At 39.2% G+C, this 18,184-nt stretch overlaps 1 protein-coding gene and 1 long non-coding RNA gene across 8 annotated transcripts in view; one reads left to right on the top strand and one right to left on the bottom strand.

Moving 5' to 3' along the window:
• Nucleotides 1-15,644, top strand: part of LOC135272075 (uncharacterized) — a 64,110-nt gene extending 48,466 nt beyond the window's left edge. The window contains exon 4 of the long non-coding RNA XR_010340182.1: nucleotides 15,081-15,644. This is a non-coding gene — a long non-coding RNA (uncharacterized LOC135272075). The remainder of the gene's footprint in view (nucleotides 1-15,080) is intronic.
• TLCD4 (TLC domain containing 4) overlaps nucleotides 1-18,184 on the bottom strand; it is a 72,739-nt gene that overhangs the window by 11,459 nt on the left and 43,096 nt on the right. For all 7 annotated transcript variants that reach the window (XM_012458483.2, XM_012458484.3, XM_012458480.3 and 4 more), the window contains exon 6: nucleotides 7,558-7,631. In XM_012458483.2, coding sequence (XP_012313906.1) covers nucleotides 7,558-7,631 — 74 coding nt within the window. The remainder of the gene's footprint in view (nucleotides 1-7,557; nucleotides 7,632-18,184) is intronic.

Raw genomic sequence — 18,184 nt, forward strand, 5'->3', positions numbered from 1 at the left:
AACAAAATTTAAACTTTCAAATGAAAACCAGAATATTGGAAAATTTGTGTCTGCAACTGTGAGCCTGAAAGCCTTTCAATACTTAAAGACTTTTCTAATGAGATCTGCGATGATATTAAATAATGTGGGTTATTTTAAATGTCATCTAATAAATGTTCAAGATTTAGAAGACCTACATAACTCAATGAGACAATGTTTCTCCAATGACCAAAACATGATGTATCAAAATTATGCATATGTAAAAGATTGAAAGCAGGCCGGGCACAGTGGCTCACACCTATAATCCCAACACTTTGGGAGGCCAAGGCAGGTGGATCACTAGGTCAGGAGTTCGAGATTAGCCTGGCCAACATAGTGAAACCCCATCTCTAATAAAAATACAAAAAATTAGCCAGGTGTGGTGGTGCATGCCTGTAATCCCAGCTACTAAAGAGGCTGAGGCAGGAGAATCACTTGAACCTGGGAGGCAGAGGTTGCAGTGAGCCAAGATCACGCCTCTGCATTCCAGCCTGGGTGACAGAGTAAGACTCCATCTCAAAAAACAAAATTAACTCATTGAATACTAACAGTATTACATGTTAATACAATATTTGTTAGCATGTAATATTATATATATATACAGTTTCTCAAAAACAGTTAAGAGCATTTAGGCAAGAAAGAAGTTAGCACCATTAAATTACTTTATACAAAAGCAACCTGTATGTGGGCATAACTCAGCAGCAGAAATTTCACTGAAGCCCAGGTGTCTAAGCTACTTCAGTCCTTTTTCACTCTGTACCCCAGCACATGCTTGCCATGTGCCTTCTTAAATTACACAAAGCTCTAAAACGGAGAGTAGATAAAAATACCACAAACTATAAAGAAAACAACTTAACTATGGAAACTGACAGTGATTAAGAAGTTGTGCTCAATTTTGTTACAATCTCTTTACTGCCCAATAATACCATTTCTTATTCATATTTTAACCCCAGTTCTCATTTGCTTAACTTAGGATTCAAAGCTTTTAGATAAAGGTATAATATAAATTTTTGCTATAAAATTATAAAATTAAACTACCTCTAACTTTGTAATTTCTCTAAAAGAGTTTCAAACAAAAACAAATGGAAGTTCCTATTAGTGTCAAAGGTAGCTTTCTCCTGCTTCAAAATCTCACAATCAGAATCATATCAAGAGCATTTGCTGAAGCTTAACTCATCACCTCTTGGGAGTCATTCATTCAAAAAGCAATCAAATGGCTACTACATGCCAGATGAACACTGGACCATGCAAAGTTTAACAAAACTTGGCCCTTGACCTAATGAAATGTAAAGATAAATAGGAAACATAAAAAAGAGGGAGAACTCTGCAATAAAATACAGTAAGTATAGTAACATAAACATATGTCATTATGAGAGCATACATAAGAGGCACCCAACTCTGCCTGGAAAGAGACGGGGTTTAGCGATGGAAATGATCTCTGAACTGAGTCCTAAATAACAAGTAAGAAGACAAGAGGCGTTGCCAGCAAATGGACAAGTTGGTGTGACATGAGAGTCTGAGGGGACATGTGGCAGAAGGAGATAAGACAGCTCTTCTTGCAGAGCTTTCTGTGTCACACTCAAGAGCTCATATTTTATCCTGTAAGCAGCCAGAGCCACTGAGAGGTTTTAACCAAGGAAGCTACATATATTTTTTTTCTTCTTAAGCTATGTTGTAGGTTCCTACAAAGCCATATATTATATTTACTGTGGAAGATAAAAATATGGAAGAGAGATGAAAGGGGAGCAGGATGGGAGGCAGGAGATGGTCTATGACAAGGGCTGGAAAACTATTTGCATTAAGGGCCAGATAGTGAACATTAAAGCAGTAGCTGTTGGAGGCCATCTGTTCTCTGTCAGAACTGCACAGTTCTGCCATGGTAGAGTTAAAGCAATCAGCAGACAAGTGAACATGGCTGTGCTCCAGTAAAACTTTGTTTACAAAAACAGGCAGCGGGTCTGACCATGAGCCATGCATGGTTTGCCAACATGGCCTAGAGCAGCACTGCCCGAAAGAACTTCCCACAATAATGAAAATGTTCTACACAGGTATGTGGCTCACACACATCTGTAGTTTCTGTATGGCCACATGGAGCCATAAAGCACTAGAAATGCCAAAAGTTAAACTAAGGAATTGAGTTTTCAATTTTATTTCCTTTTAAATGATTTAAATGAAACAGTCATATGTGGCTTGTGGTTACTCTACAAACAGTACAGAGTTAGAAGGTGGTAAGGTAGCCAGCAAGAGATGGTGAACCAGAGCACTGAAGGTAGAGAAGAGGTGGCAAAGGCAAGAAATATTTAGGAGGTGATATGGTAGGACCTAATGCTGGACTAAATACAGTGAGGGAGAAACAGTAAGAAACACTTGACCCATGTTGAGCAGGAGTAACCAAGTGGACAGCTGGGCCACGCACTGAATATAGAGGGAAACACGTTGTGTTACTTTAGACATGTTGATTCAACGCACCACCTGAGAGAAGAAAACACTTGACTACAATACAAAGAAGTAGGTATTAAATATGTTGTTTTTATAGAGACAATGACTGTAATACAGGGATATCAAGTAACTTGTCCAAGATCACAGCAAGTAAGTGCAAAGTTGAATTGCTACTTGAGTTTATCTGATTCCAAAACTAAGGCATACTGCCTTCCACCAAGATGAGTAAATAGTTAAGAGCTGAAACCTTGGGAGGGAAGAACTCACCCAGAGAGAAGCAGGGAGAAGATCAGCAAGACTGTCTCAAAAAAAGAAAAAGAAAAAAGGGCCAGGCACAGTGGCTCAGGCCTGTCATCCCAGCACTTTGGGAGGCCAAGGCGGGTGGATCACCTGAGATCAGGAGTCCGAGACCAGCCTGGCCAACATGGTAAAATGCCATCTCTACTAAAAATACAAAAATTAGCTGAGTGTAGTGGAGGACAACTGTAATCCCAGCTACTCAGGAGGCTGAGGCAGGAGAATTGCTTGAAGCTGGGAGGCGGAGGTTGCAGTGAGCTGAGATAACACTACTGCACTCTGGCCTGGACAACAAAGGGAGACTCTGTCTCCAAAAAACAAAAAAATGAAAAAATAAAGAAGAAAAGACAGCTGATCCAGGCTAATCACCTGGTAAACACACTAATGCCAGACCTCTTGATAAAGAGACTAACAAAGTTTGTAGCATGAGAGTCTTCATCTATGGGATGCTTTTAGCAGAACACACTTAGTCTAGGATTGCTTATGGTAAATGACCCAGGAATAGATGGATTTATGAGATCTGACCCCCTCGAGAATGCCACATAAGCTATGTAACTCAAGATTAAGTGGAGGTGTTTCGTCACCAAGAGAGCTCGTTCTACGTCAATGATATGAACTGCACACATCACTTAGAGACCTCACAGGTTCCCAGGTGGTCTAGTGGTTCAACAAAAATTTTAATAAAAAATTATTTTTAAAAAGAGACCTCACAAGTAATCTTGTTCCAGAGCGTACCCTATGCACACAGACCTAGCAATCCCATCAATGGCCCTGAACATATTTCTTCCTGCTTTGCCTGTGCTTCCGATGGCCAGTATCTTCGAAATTTTGCATAAGGCTTGATTCAGGGTAAGCGCTCTAACTCATGTGTCTCTGATGTGAAATACTCCCAATTTTCTGTGTTATCCCTATACTAAGTAACAAAAGACAACATATAATCATAGAAGCCTTCCCTGGGTTTTAGATTTTGACTAAGACTTGAAGGATACATAAATTTTCAAAGATGGAGAGAAAATGGAGGATATAAATAAAGGAAGAAATATGAGAAAAACCCAAAGGAACTTAAGACAGTAAGGATACAAAACTGATTCTAATGAATGGTTTAAAAAAAGAGGCTGAAGACATATGGAGCACATCACAGGGAACTTCAGAAGTCAGAGAGAGATGTGTGTAAACAGGATGCAGTTTTTAGTGAAAAATAAGGTACTAAAAGTGGAATGTAAGAAAAATGATTCTGGTAACACTGTGAGGAAAGGACTGAGAGGACTGGAATTAGGGAAGTCAGTTAGAAAGCTGTTGTAGAAATCAAACCCTGGCACATACCGCTAAATGACTTAACAAGAGTACCAAGACTATACAATGGGGAAAAGACAATCTCTTCAACAAATGTGCTGGAAAAACTAGATAGCCACATTCTAAGAATGAAGCTAGACCCCTATACCATATACAAAAATTAATTCAAAATGAATTAAAGACATACACATAAGACCAAACTATGAAACTCCTAGAAAGAAATATAGGGGGAAGGCTTCAGGACATTAGACTCAGCAATGATCTTTTGGATATGATACCAAAAGCACAGGCAACAAAAACAAAACCAGACAAATGGGACTTCATCAACCTTTAAAACTTCTTCACATCAAAGGAAACAATCAGCAGAGTGGAAAAGCAGCCTATGCTTTTTTTCATATATTTGATAAAGGATTAATATTCAGAATATAGAAGGAACTAATACAACAAAATAAATAACGCAATTTAAAAATGGGCAAATGGCCAGGTGCAGTGGCTCATGCCTGTAATCCCAGCACTTTGGGAGGTCAAGGTGGGAGGATCACTTGAGGTCAGGAGTTCAAGACCAGCCTGGCCAACATGGCAAAACCCCATCTCTACTAAAAATACAAAATTACCTTGGCATGGTGATGTATGCCTATAATCCCAGCTTCTCAGGAGGCTGAGGTACAAGAATCACTGGAACCCAGGAGGTGAAGGTTGCAGTGAGCCGAGATTGCGCCACTGCACTCCAGACTGGACAACAAAGCAAAACTGCATTTAAAAAAAAAAAAAAGGAAAAAATGGGCAAACAACTTGAACAGGCAATTCTTCAAAGATATACAAACAGCCAACGAATACATGAAAAGATGCTCCACATCATGAATCAAAGTAAAATGTAAATCAAAACCACATGACCAGCTGGGCACAGTGGCTCAAACCTGTACTCCCAGCATTTTGGGAGGCCAAAGTGGGAGGACTGCTTGAGCCCAGGAGTTGGAGTCCAGCCTGGGCAACATAGCAAAACTCTTATCTCTACAAAAAATACAAAAATTAGCCAGGTGTGGTGGCTAATTTTCTAAGTAGCTGGCCTGTAGTCCCAGCTACTTAGAAAGCTGAGGTGGGAGGATCCTTTGAACCTGTGAGGTTGAGGCTACAGTGAGCCAAGATCCTGCCACTACACTCCAGCCTGGGAACCAGAGATCCTGTCTCCAAAAAAAAAAAAAAAAACCAGAAAAGAAAAGAAAAAAACCACATGAGCTATCACCTCCATCCATTAGAATGGCTACTATCAGAATCACAGAAAACAGCAAGTGCTGATGAGGATGTGAAGAAATCAGAACCCTTGTGCACTGTTAGTGGGAATGTAAAAAGATATACGCATTGGCCAGGTGCGGTGGCTAACGCCTGTAATCCCAGCACTCTGGGAAGCCAAGGCGGGTGGATCACCTGAGGTCGGGAGTTCAAGACCAGTCTGACCAACATGGTGAAACTCCGTCTTGAAAAAAAAAAAAAAAGATATATGCATTATGGAAAACAGTATGAAGCTTCATCAAAAAATTAAGAGGACCATCATATGATCCAGAAGTCCCACTTCTAGAAATATATCCAAAAGAATTCAAAGCAGGCTCTCAAAAATTATTTGTATGTCCATGTCCATTCCAGCATTATTCACAACAGCCAACAGGTGCAAGTAATCTCAATGTCCATGGATGGATGAATAAGGAAAATGTGTTATACATACAACAGAATATTATGCAGCCTTTAAAATGAAGAAAATCCTGTCACAAGCTACAACATGATGAACTTCAAGGATATTAAAGTAAGCAAAATAAGCCAGGCACAAAAGGATAAACACTGTATGATTCCATTCATATGAATTATTTAATCAAAATCATAGAAACAGAAAGTACAAAGGTGGTTGTCTAGGGCTTGCAGGAGAGGGATTTAGTGTTTAATGGGGGTAGAGTTTCAATTTTGTGAAATGAAAAAGTTCTAAAGATCTGTTGTACAATAATGTGAATATACTTAACACAACTGCACTATATTCTTAAAAATGGTTGAGATGGGCCAGGTGCGGTACCTCATGCCTGTAATCCCCGTACTTTGGAAGGCCAAGATGGGCGGATCACCTGAGGTCAGGAATTCAAGACCAGCCTGGCCAACATGGCAAAAACCCATTTCTACTAAAAATACAAATATTAGCCAGGTGTGATGATGGGCACCTGTAATCCCAGATACTTGAGACGCTGAGGAAGGAAACTCACTTGAACCTGGGAAGTGGAGGTTGCAATGAGCAAGATTGTGCCACTGCACTCCAGCCTGGGTGACAGAGTGAGACTCCATCTCAAAAATAATAATAATTCCCTGATGATGGCTATCAATATTACAAATTGTTAGTTATTTACATTGTTGTATATTTAAATTAAAAGTAGTCTTTTTAAAAAATAATTTTTTACAGATAGGGTTTCTCTGTTTTGCCCAAGCTGGATCTCAGCTCAAACTCCTGGACTCACCACTCACTCTCTTGGACTCATGCAATCCTTCCGCCTTAGCCTCCCAAACAGCTAGGACTACAGGCACGCACCATCACACCCAGCTAATTTTCTTTTCTTTTTGTAGGGATGGTATCTCACAATGTTACCCAAGCTAGTCTCAAACTCCTGGCCTCAAGCGATCCTCCTGCCTCAACCTCCCAAAGTGCTGGGATTTAGAGATGTAAGCCCCTGAGCCCAGCCAAAAGTACCCTTTTACATTTAAAAAATAAAAATATTATGTTTTTCAATGAGGCACTAAGATAATCTCAGTATAAGAATTTGGGGACAGGAGGAAGTTAGTGTTAGGAATATGAACTAGACCCAAAATGAGCCAGAGTGATATTTATCCTTTTCCATAAAATTCTAAGATTCAGTGTGTACCATTCATCTTGAAGTGTACAACATGGAGGGTGAAAGAATGTGCTGGAAGCAGGCATCATAAAGCATCACTGTCCTGAAAAGAGCAGGGTTTAAAAGGTAGCGCCACCACTTCCTAGCTAGGGAAACTTGGGTAAGTTACTCTAACTTTTCCAAGGCTCACTTTCTTCATTTGTATGATGGTGATAACAATTCGTATCACAGATTCACAGACGGCATTTTTTTTTTTTAAGAGACTGAGTCTCACTCTGTCGCCCAGGCTGGAGTGCAGTGGTGCAATCTTGGCTCACTGCAACCTCTACCTCCCGGGTTCAAGTATTCTCCTGCCTCAGCCTCCCAAGTAGCTGGGACTACAGGTGCATGCCGCCACACCCGTCAAACATTTTTTATATTTTAGTAGAGACAGGGTTTCACTGTGTTGCCCAGGCTGGTCTAGAACTCCTGAGGACAAGGCAATCCGCCTGCCTCAGTCTCCCAAAGTGTTAGGATTACAGGCGTGAGCCACTGCGCCTGGCCTCCGCATCTTTTATATAGTAACTTTAGGATCATGGAAAAGGATCTGCCCAAACTAAAAATAAACAGTTTGACTTTAAGATAATCAATAACATCAATATCATACCGCTGATTCACAAAAGGGCTGGAAAGCTCTGCAAGCAGGCGAAAATTCCCAACGTATGCCAGCACTCCATCTTTCTGGATGATAAACATAAAACACAATGTCAAGGACAACATTCTAAACAAAATTCCCAAATACCACAGAAATATCCAATAGCTTCTCAGCTTTATATAACAATCAATACCAAAACAGATCAAGAAGTTTTCTATATTTTACTGCCAAACTGATTTTCTTCATGAGAATACAGAAAGATCCTTAGACTTCTATAGTATTTTTAAAAAACAGCAAATTATACACTTCTGTTCACTTATGTATATAGTGTCCACTTGTGAAAACAGGCTTCAAGCAGTTGTTTCACGTTAGACAAGTTAACTCTGTAAATAACCATTAGTGATGGCATTTTCAAATTACTGTAGAAAAGAATGATCACAAAGTACTGTGAATTTCAGAAGGTGAGGAGTTTTAAAACAATTTAATACCTGATAAGAACTCACTTTTATATCCATTACTAAGTGGAAGCACCTTAAAAATCTCAAAAAAGCATTTATTCTAAATAACAATACATAAGCCTGTGAGCAGAGGTATATTTGCCCAGTATGACAACATATGCCACCATGTTTGTTCTGAATAATATATTTGCCAATCAGAAGATCCTACAGCTAAATTTAGGATCTTTGGGATCTTTCAAAATTTAAGCATAATACCCAATACATTCCACCAATTTAATAATATGAAAACCAAAAGTATACATTCTAAAAATTTTACTTAATATACTTTAAAAATTGCTACTAAGTAAATGGAGTCACTCCAGCACTTGCAATTAAATCAGAATTATGATTACATGCCAAAGAAAATAGTCCTCCAATACATTAGATATACATGAAAGTTTGGCAACTATTTTTCTACTGGATATATCATGCTGCCTTCCAAATGAGAAGAATATGAAACATTTTTTTAAAAAACAGGTGAACTTTTTAATTGATGATTTTTAGTATTTATCCATGAAAATTATTTTAGGGATTCAAAATTCTAAGCTAGATTCTAAGAACTACCTTTAACAAGGTTAATCTAAAACTTTTTATAATCACAAATTCATTATCCTTAGCAATACTGGAATGTGTGATGAGGCAGAAGGAAGGAGGGATGGCCAAAGACAGAGACAGCAGGCAGGAGGAGTACTGTATGCGCAGGGGGTGACCAACTTTTCAGAGTCAACCGGGGCACAGCCCATACCAGTGCAGAGACATAACAATGTATGAGAAAGAATTGCGCACAGGTTTTATTACTTTAACACAGAAATATGAAGAATAGGTATTTATTTGAAATTATTATTCTATACTAGTTTTCTGTTTCAATACATGCTTTTATTTAAACAAGATGGAAGAAGTGCAGATGAATTTAGATGTGCCAGCCTGTCTTATTCCAGCCTTGTGAGACACAGTCTCCTTAGGTGCTCACACATCTCCTCCACCCAGCTAATATGAGTTTGCTAGGGCTGTCATAACAAAGTACCAAAAACTGGGTGGCTTAAGCAAAGAAATGTATTGTCCCACAGTTATGGAGGCTAGAAGTCCAAGATCAAGTGGTTGACAGGGTCATGCGCTCTCCACAGGCACTAGGGAAGAATCTGTTCCAGGACTCTCTGCCAGCTTCCTGCAGTTCCTTGGCTTGTGGCAGCCTAACTCCAATCTCCACGTGGCATTATCCCTATGTGCATGTCTGTGTCCAAATTTCCCCTTTTCGTAAGACCAGTCAATGTGGATTAGTGGCCCACCATATTTTAATACAAACTCATCTTAACTGACTACATCTACAATGACCCCATTTCCAACTGAGGTTACATTCTAAGGTATTAGAAGTTAGGACTTAAACCTATGAATTTTGCAGGGGACACAATTCAACCCATAACAATGCTCAGTCCCAAATTCTTTCCTGTCTATTGTGCAGTATGTTCTGTTTTGCTTATCTATCTCCCTAATTTAATTTTCTGTCTTTCCATCTGTCTGTAACATATCATTATATACTAATATATATAAAATAGCAGATAGATTTCCATATACAATAACTTTCCTTGTAAGTAATGTCTGGGACACTCTGGTGTTGATATCATAACTCTTCTCATTTTCATTATCTGAACTCTCAGAAAATGCAGTCACAGTATTCACAGTGTGGAAAGTTAAACTAACACTACTATGTCAATACAAATCACAGCAGTTAATGCAATGGGCAAAGTCAATGATAGACTGCTACTGCTCACGATTACATCACACTTGCATTGCATCAGTGGATGATCCACTATTGTAAACTGCAAGTCACAGCTGCCACGATTTTTTTTGTACCACAAGAAGGGGTCTCCTGGGCTGCAGGATTTTCAGTGGTAAAAATGGTACAACCAGGAAAGCTCTGAACAGGCCACTCTCATCTTTGTTTTATTATGAATGCATTTAGGCTGGGCATGGTGGCTTACACAGGTAATCCCAGAACATTGGGAGGCCGAGGCAAGAGGATTGCTTGAGCCTAGAGGTTCGAGACCAGCCTGGGCAACATAGCGAAACTGCATCTCTATAAAAAACTTAAAAATAATAAATAATTCATTTTAATATATTTTAGAAACCACATTTGCAGCTAAAAAAACAGAGGGATGAGAAAAGCACAAATGTCTGAGCCCTCTAATTTATTCAGCATAAAGAAGCACTTTAAAGATAATAAGGAACAAATTTCCATTTACATTTCAAACTCCTTAGGTATTTGGGTGCTTTTTTAATTAAAAAATTTGGTGATTTGTTCAAAGTTTAGGTGAGTTTTCTCAAAAGAATTGCTTGGAATATTTAACAAGAAGTTAAAATAACAAGTAATTATGTTCAATTATAGACAATCCAAGTAAAATAAGAGAAATAAAACCTTCTGTTTTTCGCTACCTCTAGGTAAATTCTGTAGTGAATCAGGGCAAGGTGGAACTCTGAAAACAGTATACAACCAGAGATGACTCTTGAGGGGATAAAAAAAATGCAAGGAAAAGGTTACGTTAACGAGACTCTTACTGGAGCCAGACATAAACATCTTAGAAATATTTGTATTATAATCCCTCACTAAGATAGATTCATGTATGTAATAAACATGAAGCATTAAAAAAAAAAGGTGAACGTTTTATTCCTTAAGTATAAATTCTCTCATTCATAACATTGACTCTCTCTCCTCAAAGGTGATTTTTCTTCTGATCTATTTTTCCTAATAATTCTCTTTAGTTGTTCTAAGTCTGTGGCATTCTACATAACTATGTTCAATGTTTAGAGAACATGACAGACCAGACTACTGCAAAATATTGTGAGTTAATATGTCCCTAAGGTCAGTCAAAATTCTTGCTAAATTTATTACTGTATCCTTCAAATAAAGGTTTTCCAAAGATGAGACCAAATACCAAAATTCATTTTTATACAACTTATAAAGTATTTTAAAGCAGACTCCCAAAAGTCATGTAAAATATCAAAATAATATAGCAGCAACAGCCTTAGCCCTAAATTTCAAAAACCATTTTAGGCTGGGTGCAATGGGGCATGCCTGTAGTCTGACTCAGCTACTCAGAAGGCTAAGGCAGGAACATCACCTGAACCCAGGAGTTTCAGGTTGTTTCTGTGAGCTACTGCACACCAGCCTGGGTGACACAGCACGGCCCTGTTTCTTAAAACAAAATTTTAAAAAATTCTAAAAATTTCTCTCTAGTTAATATTAACTTTAAAAATAAAAAAATCATGAAATATACTATGTCTAATACCTTTTTGGAGCGTTTAAAAGATTACTTCTTCCAACTCCTTAAAAAGTAAAGAATTAAAAGTAACTATAACTATTAACCAAAGTACCAAATTAGTATCAGATAAAACCTGACTTTATGATTTTCATTAAGTATCAAAAGAGTCACTGTAAAAATGATAAATCTGATATTATGTCCATCTAAACAACTTTGGACAAAGTGCAAATCTTCCATGCTTTGAGGAAATTGTCTCTTGAATCAAAAAAAAATTGGGCATAACATCCTGGCCCTTCTCATTCCCCTCTCCTCTTCCCAAAGAGAATGGTTAGTTCTAGTATTTCTAGCCCAGTGGTTTTCTATGTGTAGTTTCCAGATAAGCAGCATCAGCATGACCTGGGAACTTGCTAGATATAGATATTCCTGGGCCCCATCCAAGACATAATGAATGGGAAACCATGAGGAGAGGGACCAGCAACTGTGTTTTGCAGGCCCTCCAGGTGATTCCAAGGTCTATTAAAGTGGGAGAAGTGCTTTCCTAGTCTACAAATGGCCAGTGATCTCTCAGCCACAAAGAGCTAGAAACTGTGCTGAGCAAAGGTTTACAAACACCCACCTCGGACTGCACAGCATTCTTAACGTGGACCTGCTACATTCCTCTAGAAAAGTTTTTCCTGACCCCTTAACTCTTAGCTGAGAGAACACCCAGTCAAAGGTCTCCGCAATCTCTCTGCTTATCTGTTAGAGTACTTAGCTCCTTGCAAATATCTACATTTCATGTGCCTTATTCACTATTATACCCATAAAGCCTAGCACAGCAGCTGCCCCATGTTTCCTGAGTTGAACCTTGCCTTCTCAGTGCTGTTAAACAAGCACATCACCTCTAAAGTCAAAATCCCAAGAGTCCTTCAGGCCTATTTCTGAATGGGTGAGAGGATTATGAGAATATTAGCCTTTGGCTGGACATGGTGGTTCAAGCCTATAACCCCAGCACTTTAGGAGGCTGAGACAGGAGGATCACTTGAGCCCAGCCAGGGCAACATTAGCGAGACCCTGTCTCTTAAAGAAAAAAACAAAAACAAAAGCTCACATTTCATTCCAAAAGAAAAGGAGAAAACCATCCGGATTTTAATGTCATAAAGATATTAGTGGAACACAATTAGAGGTTATCAAATTTGTTATGAGAAAAAAAGTCTGAAGTTTTAATCTCCAACACTGATACATTTACATTAGTGAAGCAAGGCTGGTAAAAGTGGATAAGCAAGTAGAAGAGGTAGGGGAATGTGGGGCCTGCGTAACAGAGGTAAAACATCTGGAAGCAGGCGGTTAGTGAGCACACTAGCAAACTGAGGAGCAATAGGATGTAGCGTAAAAGAAAGACAAACCAGGGTTATAGCTCTGCCCTTACCAGCTGTGTGACCTTGTACCTATTACTGAATTCCTCTGATCCTATCCCAAGAAGTCTATAACAAAGGGTTAATACATTTAAATATGGCCGCCATTACTACCATCATTGTCTTCATCACTTTATAAAATATAAAATGAGAGAATTAAAATTAACCAATAGATGGAAGCATCTAGGAATGCCATTTGATACCACCACTATATCCCAATGCTGATGGTAGAACTTCCAGAAATATTTATTGGAAAACTGACTAGCGTAAGTCTTTTTAAAACTTTGGCTGGGCGCAGTGGCTTACGCCTGTAATCCCAGCACTTTGGAGGCCAAGGTGGCTGGATCACAAGGTCAGGAGTTTGAGACCAGCCTGGCCAAGATGGTGAAACCCTATCTCTACTAAAAATACAAAAATTAGCCGGACGTGGTGTTGGGCGCCTGTAATCCCAGCTACTCGGGAGGCTGAGGCTGGAAAATCACTTGAACCCGGGAAGTGGAGGTTACAGTGAGCCAAGATGGTGCCACTACACTCTAGCCTGGGTGACAGAGCCAGATGCCATCTCAAAAAAAAAAAAAAAAAAACTTACTCTATTTGAGCAATTCATTATTATAATTAAGCAATTATGTCTCAGGAGGTGGGGACAGTTAAAAGCAATTAAGTTTTGGGAGGCAGAAACAGTTAATGACCACAGGCCTGTGGTATGGAGGACAGGATTTGAATCCTAGCTCTGTGGCAACTTTGGGTAAAGCTATAATTTCAGTTTCTCCATTTGTAAAATGGGCAAAATTCCATCTTTATAGCAAGACTGCCGCAAAAATAAAATGAGATGCATCCTGATGGCAATCAGGAAAAAGACTAAAACAGAAAGGGCACTCAAAAGAGGGAAACGGACTAGGTGCAGTGGCTCACACGTGTAATTCCAGCACTTTAGGAGGTTGAGGCAGGAGGATCACTTGAAATCAGGAGTTCCAGGCCAGACTGGTCAACATAGTAAGATCCCACAGCTACAAAAAAATATATTTTTTTAATTAGCCAGGCATGGTGGCATGTGTCTATAATCTACTCAGGAGGCGGAGGCAAGAGGATCACTTGAGCCCAGGAGTTAAGGCTGTAGCAAGCTGTGATTGCACCACTGCACTCCAGCCTGCGTGACAGAGTGAGACTCTGTCTCTAAAAAACAAGTGAACCAGGTAAATGTTATTACAAGTATAAAGAAAAGACCTAAACGGGCCTATTCCTTCCTGCCTAGGTACAATCATTCACATCTAGTTACTGACACAGGGGTGACCACACAGGTCTATGAGTCAGGCCTGGGTGACGGGAAGGAATAGATGATTAGACAGATCATTACAGTCAGGAAGGACCAGATGCACTGCTAATGAACACTGCTAAATATTTTACTAGAAAAGATACCTTACGTGAGCAAATCACCCCGAAAAGCAGTTAATGTTACTTTCTACTTGTTGCAGAAAAACACTCAGGATGAAAAGGAAAATGAATACTTCTAAGGGTAAACTGTTTTATTGACCCCATGGTTTTTGTCAGCTTTGCATCTCATTTTGCACAACTATATTTCACCCAACCCAAATTTAGTTGTGTTCATAATGACTTTATGTTCATCATACCACAGTGTGGCATGGTTGAAATGGCCTCTGAAAATTACCAAGTTTCTATTACCCATAGATTTTTAAATCCCATCCACAAAAGCTCTTCCAGTTTGCCTTCAACTTAGGGTAGATCACCCTATGGTGAGAAGCGCAAGCAGCTCACTGCATCGTGGGACTGCTATTCAAAAGTCCCAAAATTACACCACTCTCTCAGATTTCCACCTGCCTGTCCTACTTCTGATCCTCGAGACCCAAAAAAACTTAATTGAATCCAATCTCTTTTTCATATAAACCTTCTGATATTTGCAGACAGTCATATGTTTATCATTTTCACATTGCTCAAGTAAAGATGCTTCTAGCAAACCCTTTTCAGAGTTCCTGAGCCCTATTAACTGCAGTCTTCACAAAATAAAAACAAAACAAACAGAAATCAACCAGCCTCTTGATGAAAAGAACCACTTACACAATGGTTCTCTGAAGAGAATTTTGGAAGAATGAATCCATATCCTTAAAACATACATATATATTTCCCCAAGAATTCCACTCAACAAAATTATTCTTCAAAAATAATTATTCATGTGCACAAATGGGAAGATATATGGATATTCACTCAAAGTTACCTATGTCACTGAAACACATAACAATAGGACATTGGTTAAATGTTATTATATATCCATATGCCACCAATAGAGACAATGATACCACCAGATAGTCTGAGAATGAAAACATCTTCAGAACTTGCAAAAGACTCAGAGTTTACCTCCTTCACCTTCTTAGATATCACTTGAGGATATACTGCAGCAAAATAAGTGAATAAACAAGAAAGTCAATAAATGGGATTGAGGAAACAGTGACTTCAGCCCAGGACTGGAATGACAGGGAGCCCCAGACACTGGGCAGCAGCCCAGATAGCAATCCATTCAGACTGCAGCAGAACAGCGAGCTCCTGGAGCAGGTATGTGGGAGCTGGGAAAAGACAGTTGCAGAGATGTAGTAGTATCCTTGAGAATAGGAAACTACTCAAATATGCAGTAAAGGCAAGTGATGGAGGAAAAAAAAGGAAGGCAATTAAAACTCCAAAAAGATGACACAGGAAATGTAATCCGGGTCCCGCAGCAAACTATTTTAATGCTATCATAATAAATACTTTACTGATTTTCTATGTGTAGATCAACTGGCTGCAAAGAAAAACTTACATGATTACAGAATACAAAGTAGATATTTTTAAATCTCAGCAATACACAAGTACAAGTGATAAAAACTGAGAAGCAACACAGAAGTTAGAGAAGTAGAAGAAAAAACAGGGGCACTAATACCTTCATTTTTAAAAGTATTAAGAGGCCAAGCATGGTCGTTCATGTCTGCAATCTTAGCATTTTGGGAGGCTGAGGCAGGAGGATCACTTGAGCCCAGCAGTTTGAGACCAGGTTGGGCAATGTGGGGAGACCCTATCTCTATAGAAAATTTTTTAAACATCAGCTGTGATGGTGAATGTCTGTGGTCCCAGCTGCTTAGGAGGCTGAGGCAGGAGAATTGCTTGGCCCTGGGAGGTCAAGGCTACAGTAAGCCCTGATAGTGCCACTGCACTCCAGTGTGGGCAACAGAATGAGACTCTGCCTCAAAAAAAAAAAAAAAAAAATTGTTTTACGTATCAAGGGGTGCTGCAGGACCAGAAATAAGAATACGAAAGGTTTTAAAAGGAACTGAGAGACAACTAGCATTCCCTAACTAATTGGGAGGAAGAATGAAAGGCAAATAGGTGTATGAAAGTTAAATTCTTGTCTACCATAGCAAGAAAATACTATCTAACATCAATTTATTATCCAACATTAACAAATCAAGATGTGGATAGTCTCTGAACATGGCCACATCAATTCCTTCCCTCCCTGTATGTGCAAAATGTTCCTCATATCAAGAGGAGGTCTTATTTCCCACCCCTTAAATCCGAACTGCCCTTAGCAACTCACTTGATGAACAGAACATACTGGAATTATCTATGTAGTAAGTCTTCTGAACCCAGGTCCTAAGAAGCCTTGTAGCTTCCTCCTGGGTCACCTGGAACAATCACCCTTGAAATGTTCTTCAGAACACAATGACAAAGCTGTGAGAAGCCCAAGCGACATGGAAGGACCGCATATAGATACTCTCCCACTGAATTCCCACCAATGAGCCCTTCTTAGACATTCAACCCTGTTGAGCCTTTAGATGATTCCAGACTCGACTGCCATTTAATAGCACCCACATGAGACATCAAGCAAGACTGCCCAGCTGGCTTGCTTTCTCCCTTCATTTTTAAAAAATATTATTAAGAACTCATGAGTCAATGGATTTCAATCAACCACAGTCATTATTCTAATTGATGATCAACGTGTCACATTTTAAGCCAACAGAAGAGCCTTCATATTGGATCTTATGTCTTTTTGACACAGTCCCATTAATCTTTAATAGGTTCTTTGCTTTCTGACCCAAGATTGCCAGAAACACTTCAATATGTAAAATGAAATTTTAAATTTTAGTTTTGGCCAGATACGGTGGCTCATGCTGTAATCCCAACACTTTGGGAGGCCGAGGTAGGTGGATCACTTGAGGTCAGGAGTTCAAAACCAGCCTGGCCAACAACTGTATTTTAGTTTCTACTAAAAATACAGAACAATAAACTGGGCGTGGTGGTGGGTGCGTGTAATCCCAGCTACTTGGGAGGCCGAAGCAGAGAACTGCTGGAACCTGGGAAGTGGAGGCTGCACTGAGCCGAGATCGTGCCACTGCACTCCAGCCTGGGCAACACAGCAAGACTCCTTCTCAAAAAAAAAAAAATTTGTTTTAGTTTTGATCACATTTTCATAACACACATATATGAGAAATGCTGTTTCTGACTTATGCATTTTGACTTACACACATATGCATATAGGAAAAAAGTACATTCCTAAATGTAAATGTTAAGTAAGTAAATAATATAATAGTTATAAAGGCTGTGTGACTGGGGCATCATTTTTTCTTTTTGCTTGTCAATGTTTCCTAATCCTTAAATAAAAGTGAATCACCTAAATAACTTTTAAAATATTTATCACAGCTTTTTATTTACAGTGTTGCTTTTAGGGAATAATGCTTCCAATATTGCTTTTGGAAACCACTGATTTCCAAATGTATACCTTTATGGTTCTCTTTCTACCTTCTGAGTCCTCCTTTGCCTGATCATCCTTCTTCTGGTCCGTGACCCTGACTGACTGCACTGTCCTTTAAGCGAAGCTTCATTTCTAATGGTATGTGGGCCACTTTCCCCTGGGACAGCCGTACATCTCCAAAAACCTCTTAACATCTCAAAGTATCTCTGTAAACTGCTTCTCCCATTTCCTTCCACAGTGTCATCTTCCTCTAGTGCTCTAGATCATTTGGTCTCTTCTTTCCCTTCCTTCTGAAATCCAAATTAGATACTGTGCTCCACTCACTGCAAAATGACTCAGATCTGTTTCCTCCTCATTAATATAACCACTGCTATAACCATCAAAATTAACTTCTTTGTAATCTGTCACCTATATTACTTCAATCACCTCCTAAAAGATATCCTCCCCCCACCAACCAGATTTTTTTCTGCATATCATCGTCAGTTTTATCCTTCTAACATGCCAATTGTATCAAGTTATTTTCTGGCTAAATATCCTACAACTATTCCGTGAAAAGCAAAAATGCAAGGCTAGTGAGTTTGAATTTTCACTCCACCTGTCAGGTGGACCTATCTTACTCATCCAAATGTACAACCATCACCCATGTCTACACAAATCCCCAACAACCCAAGTCCTCAATATCACCCATGAAGATCTGACATCTCCCCAGTGACTTTCCTCAGAACGTGTTCTGACCTAGGAAGCTTTCTCTACTTTTTT

This window comes from Aotus nancymaae, unplaced genomic scaffold (assembly GCF_030222135.1).
Source record: "Aotus nancymaae isolate 86718 unplaced genomic scaffold, 86718_ANA_hifiasm-v0.15.2.pri h1tg000103l, whole genome shotgun sequence".
In the NCBI taxonomy this organism is placed as follows: Eukaryota; Metazoa; Chordata; class Mammalia; order Primates; family Aotidae; genus Aotus; species Aotus nancymaae.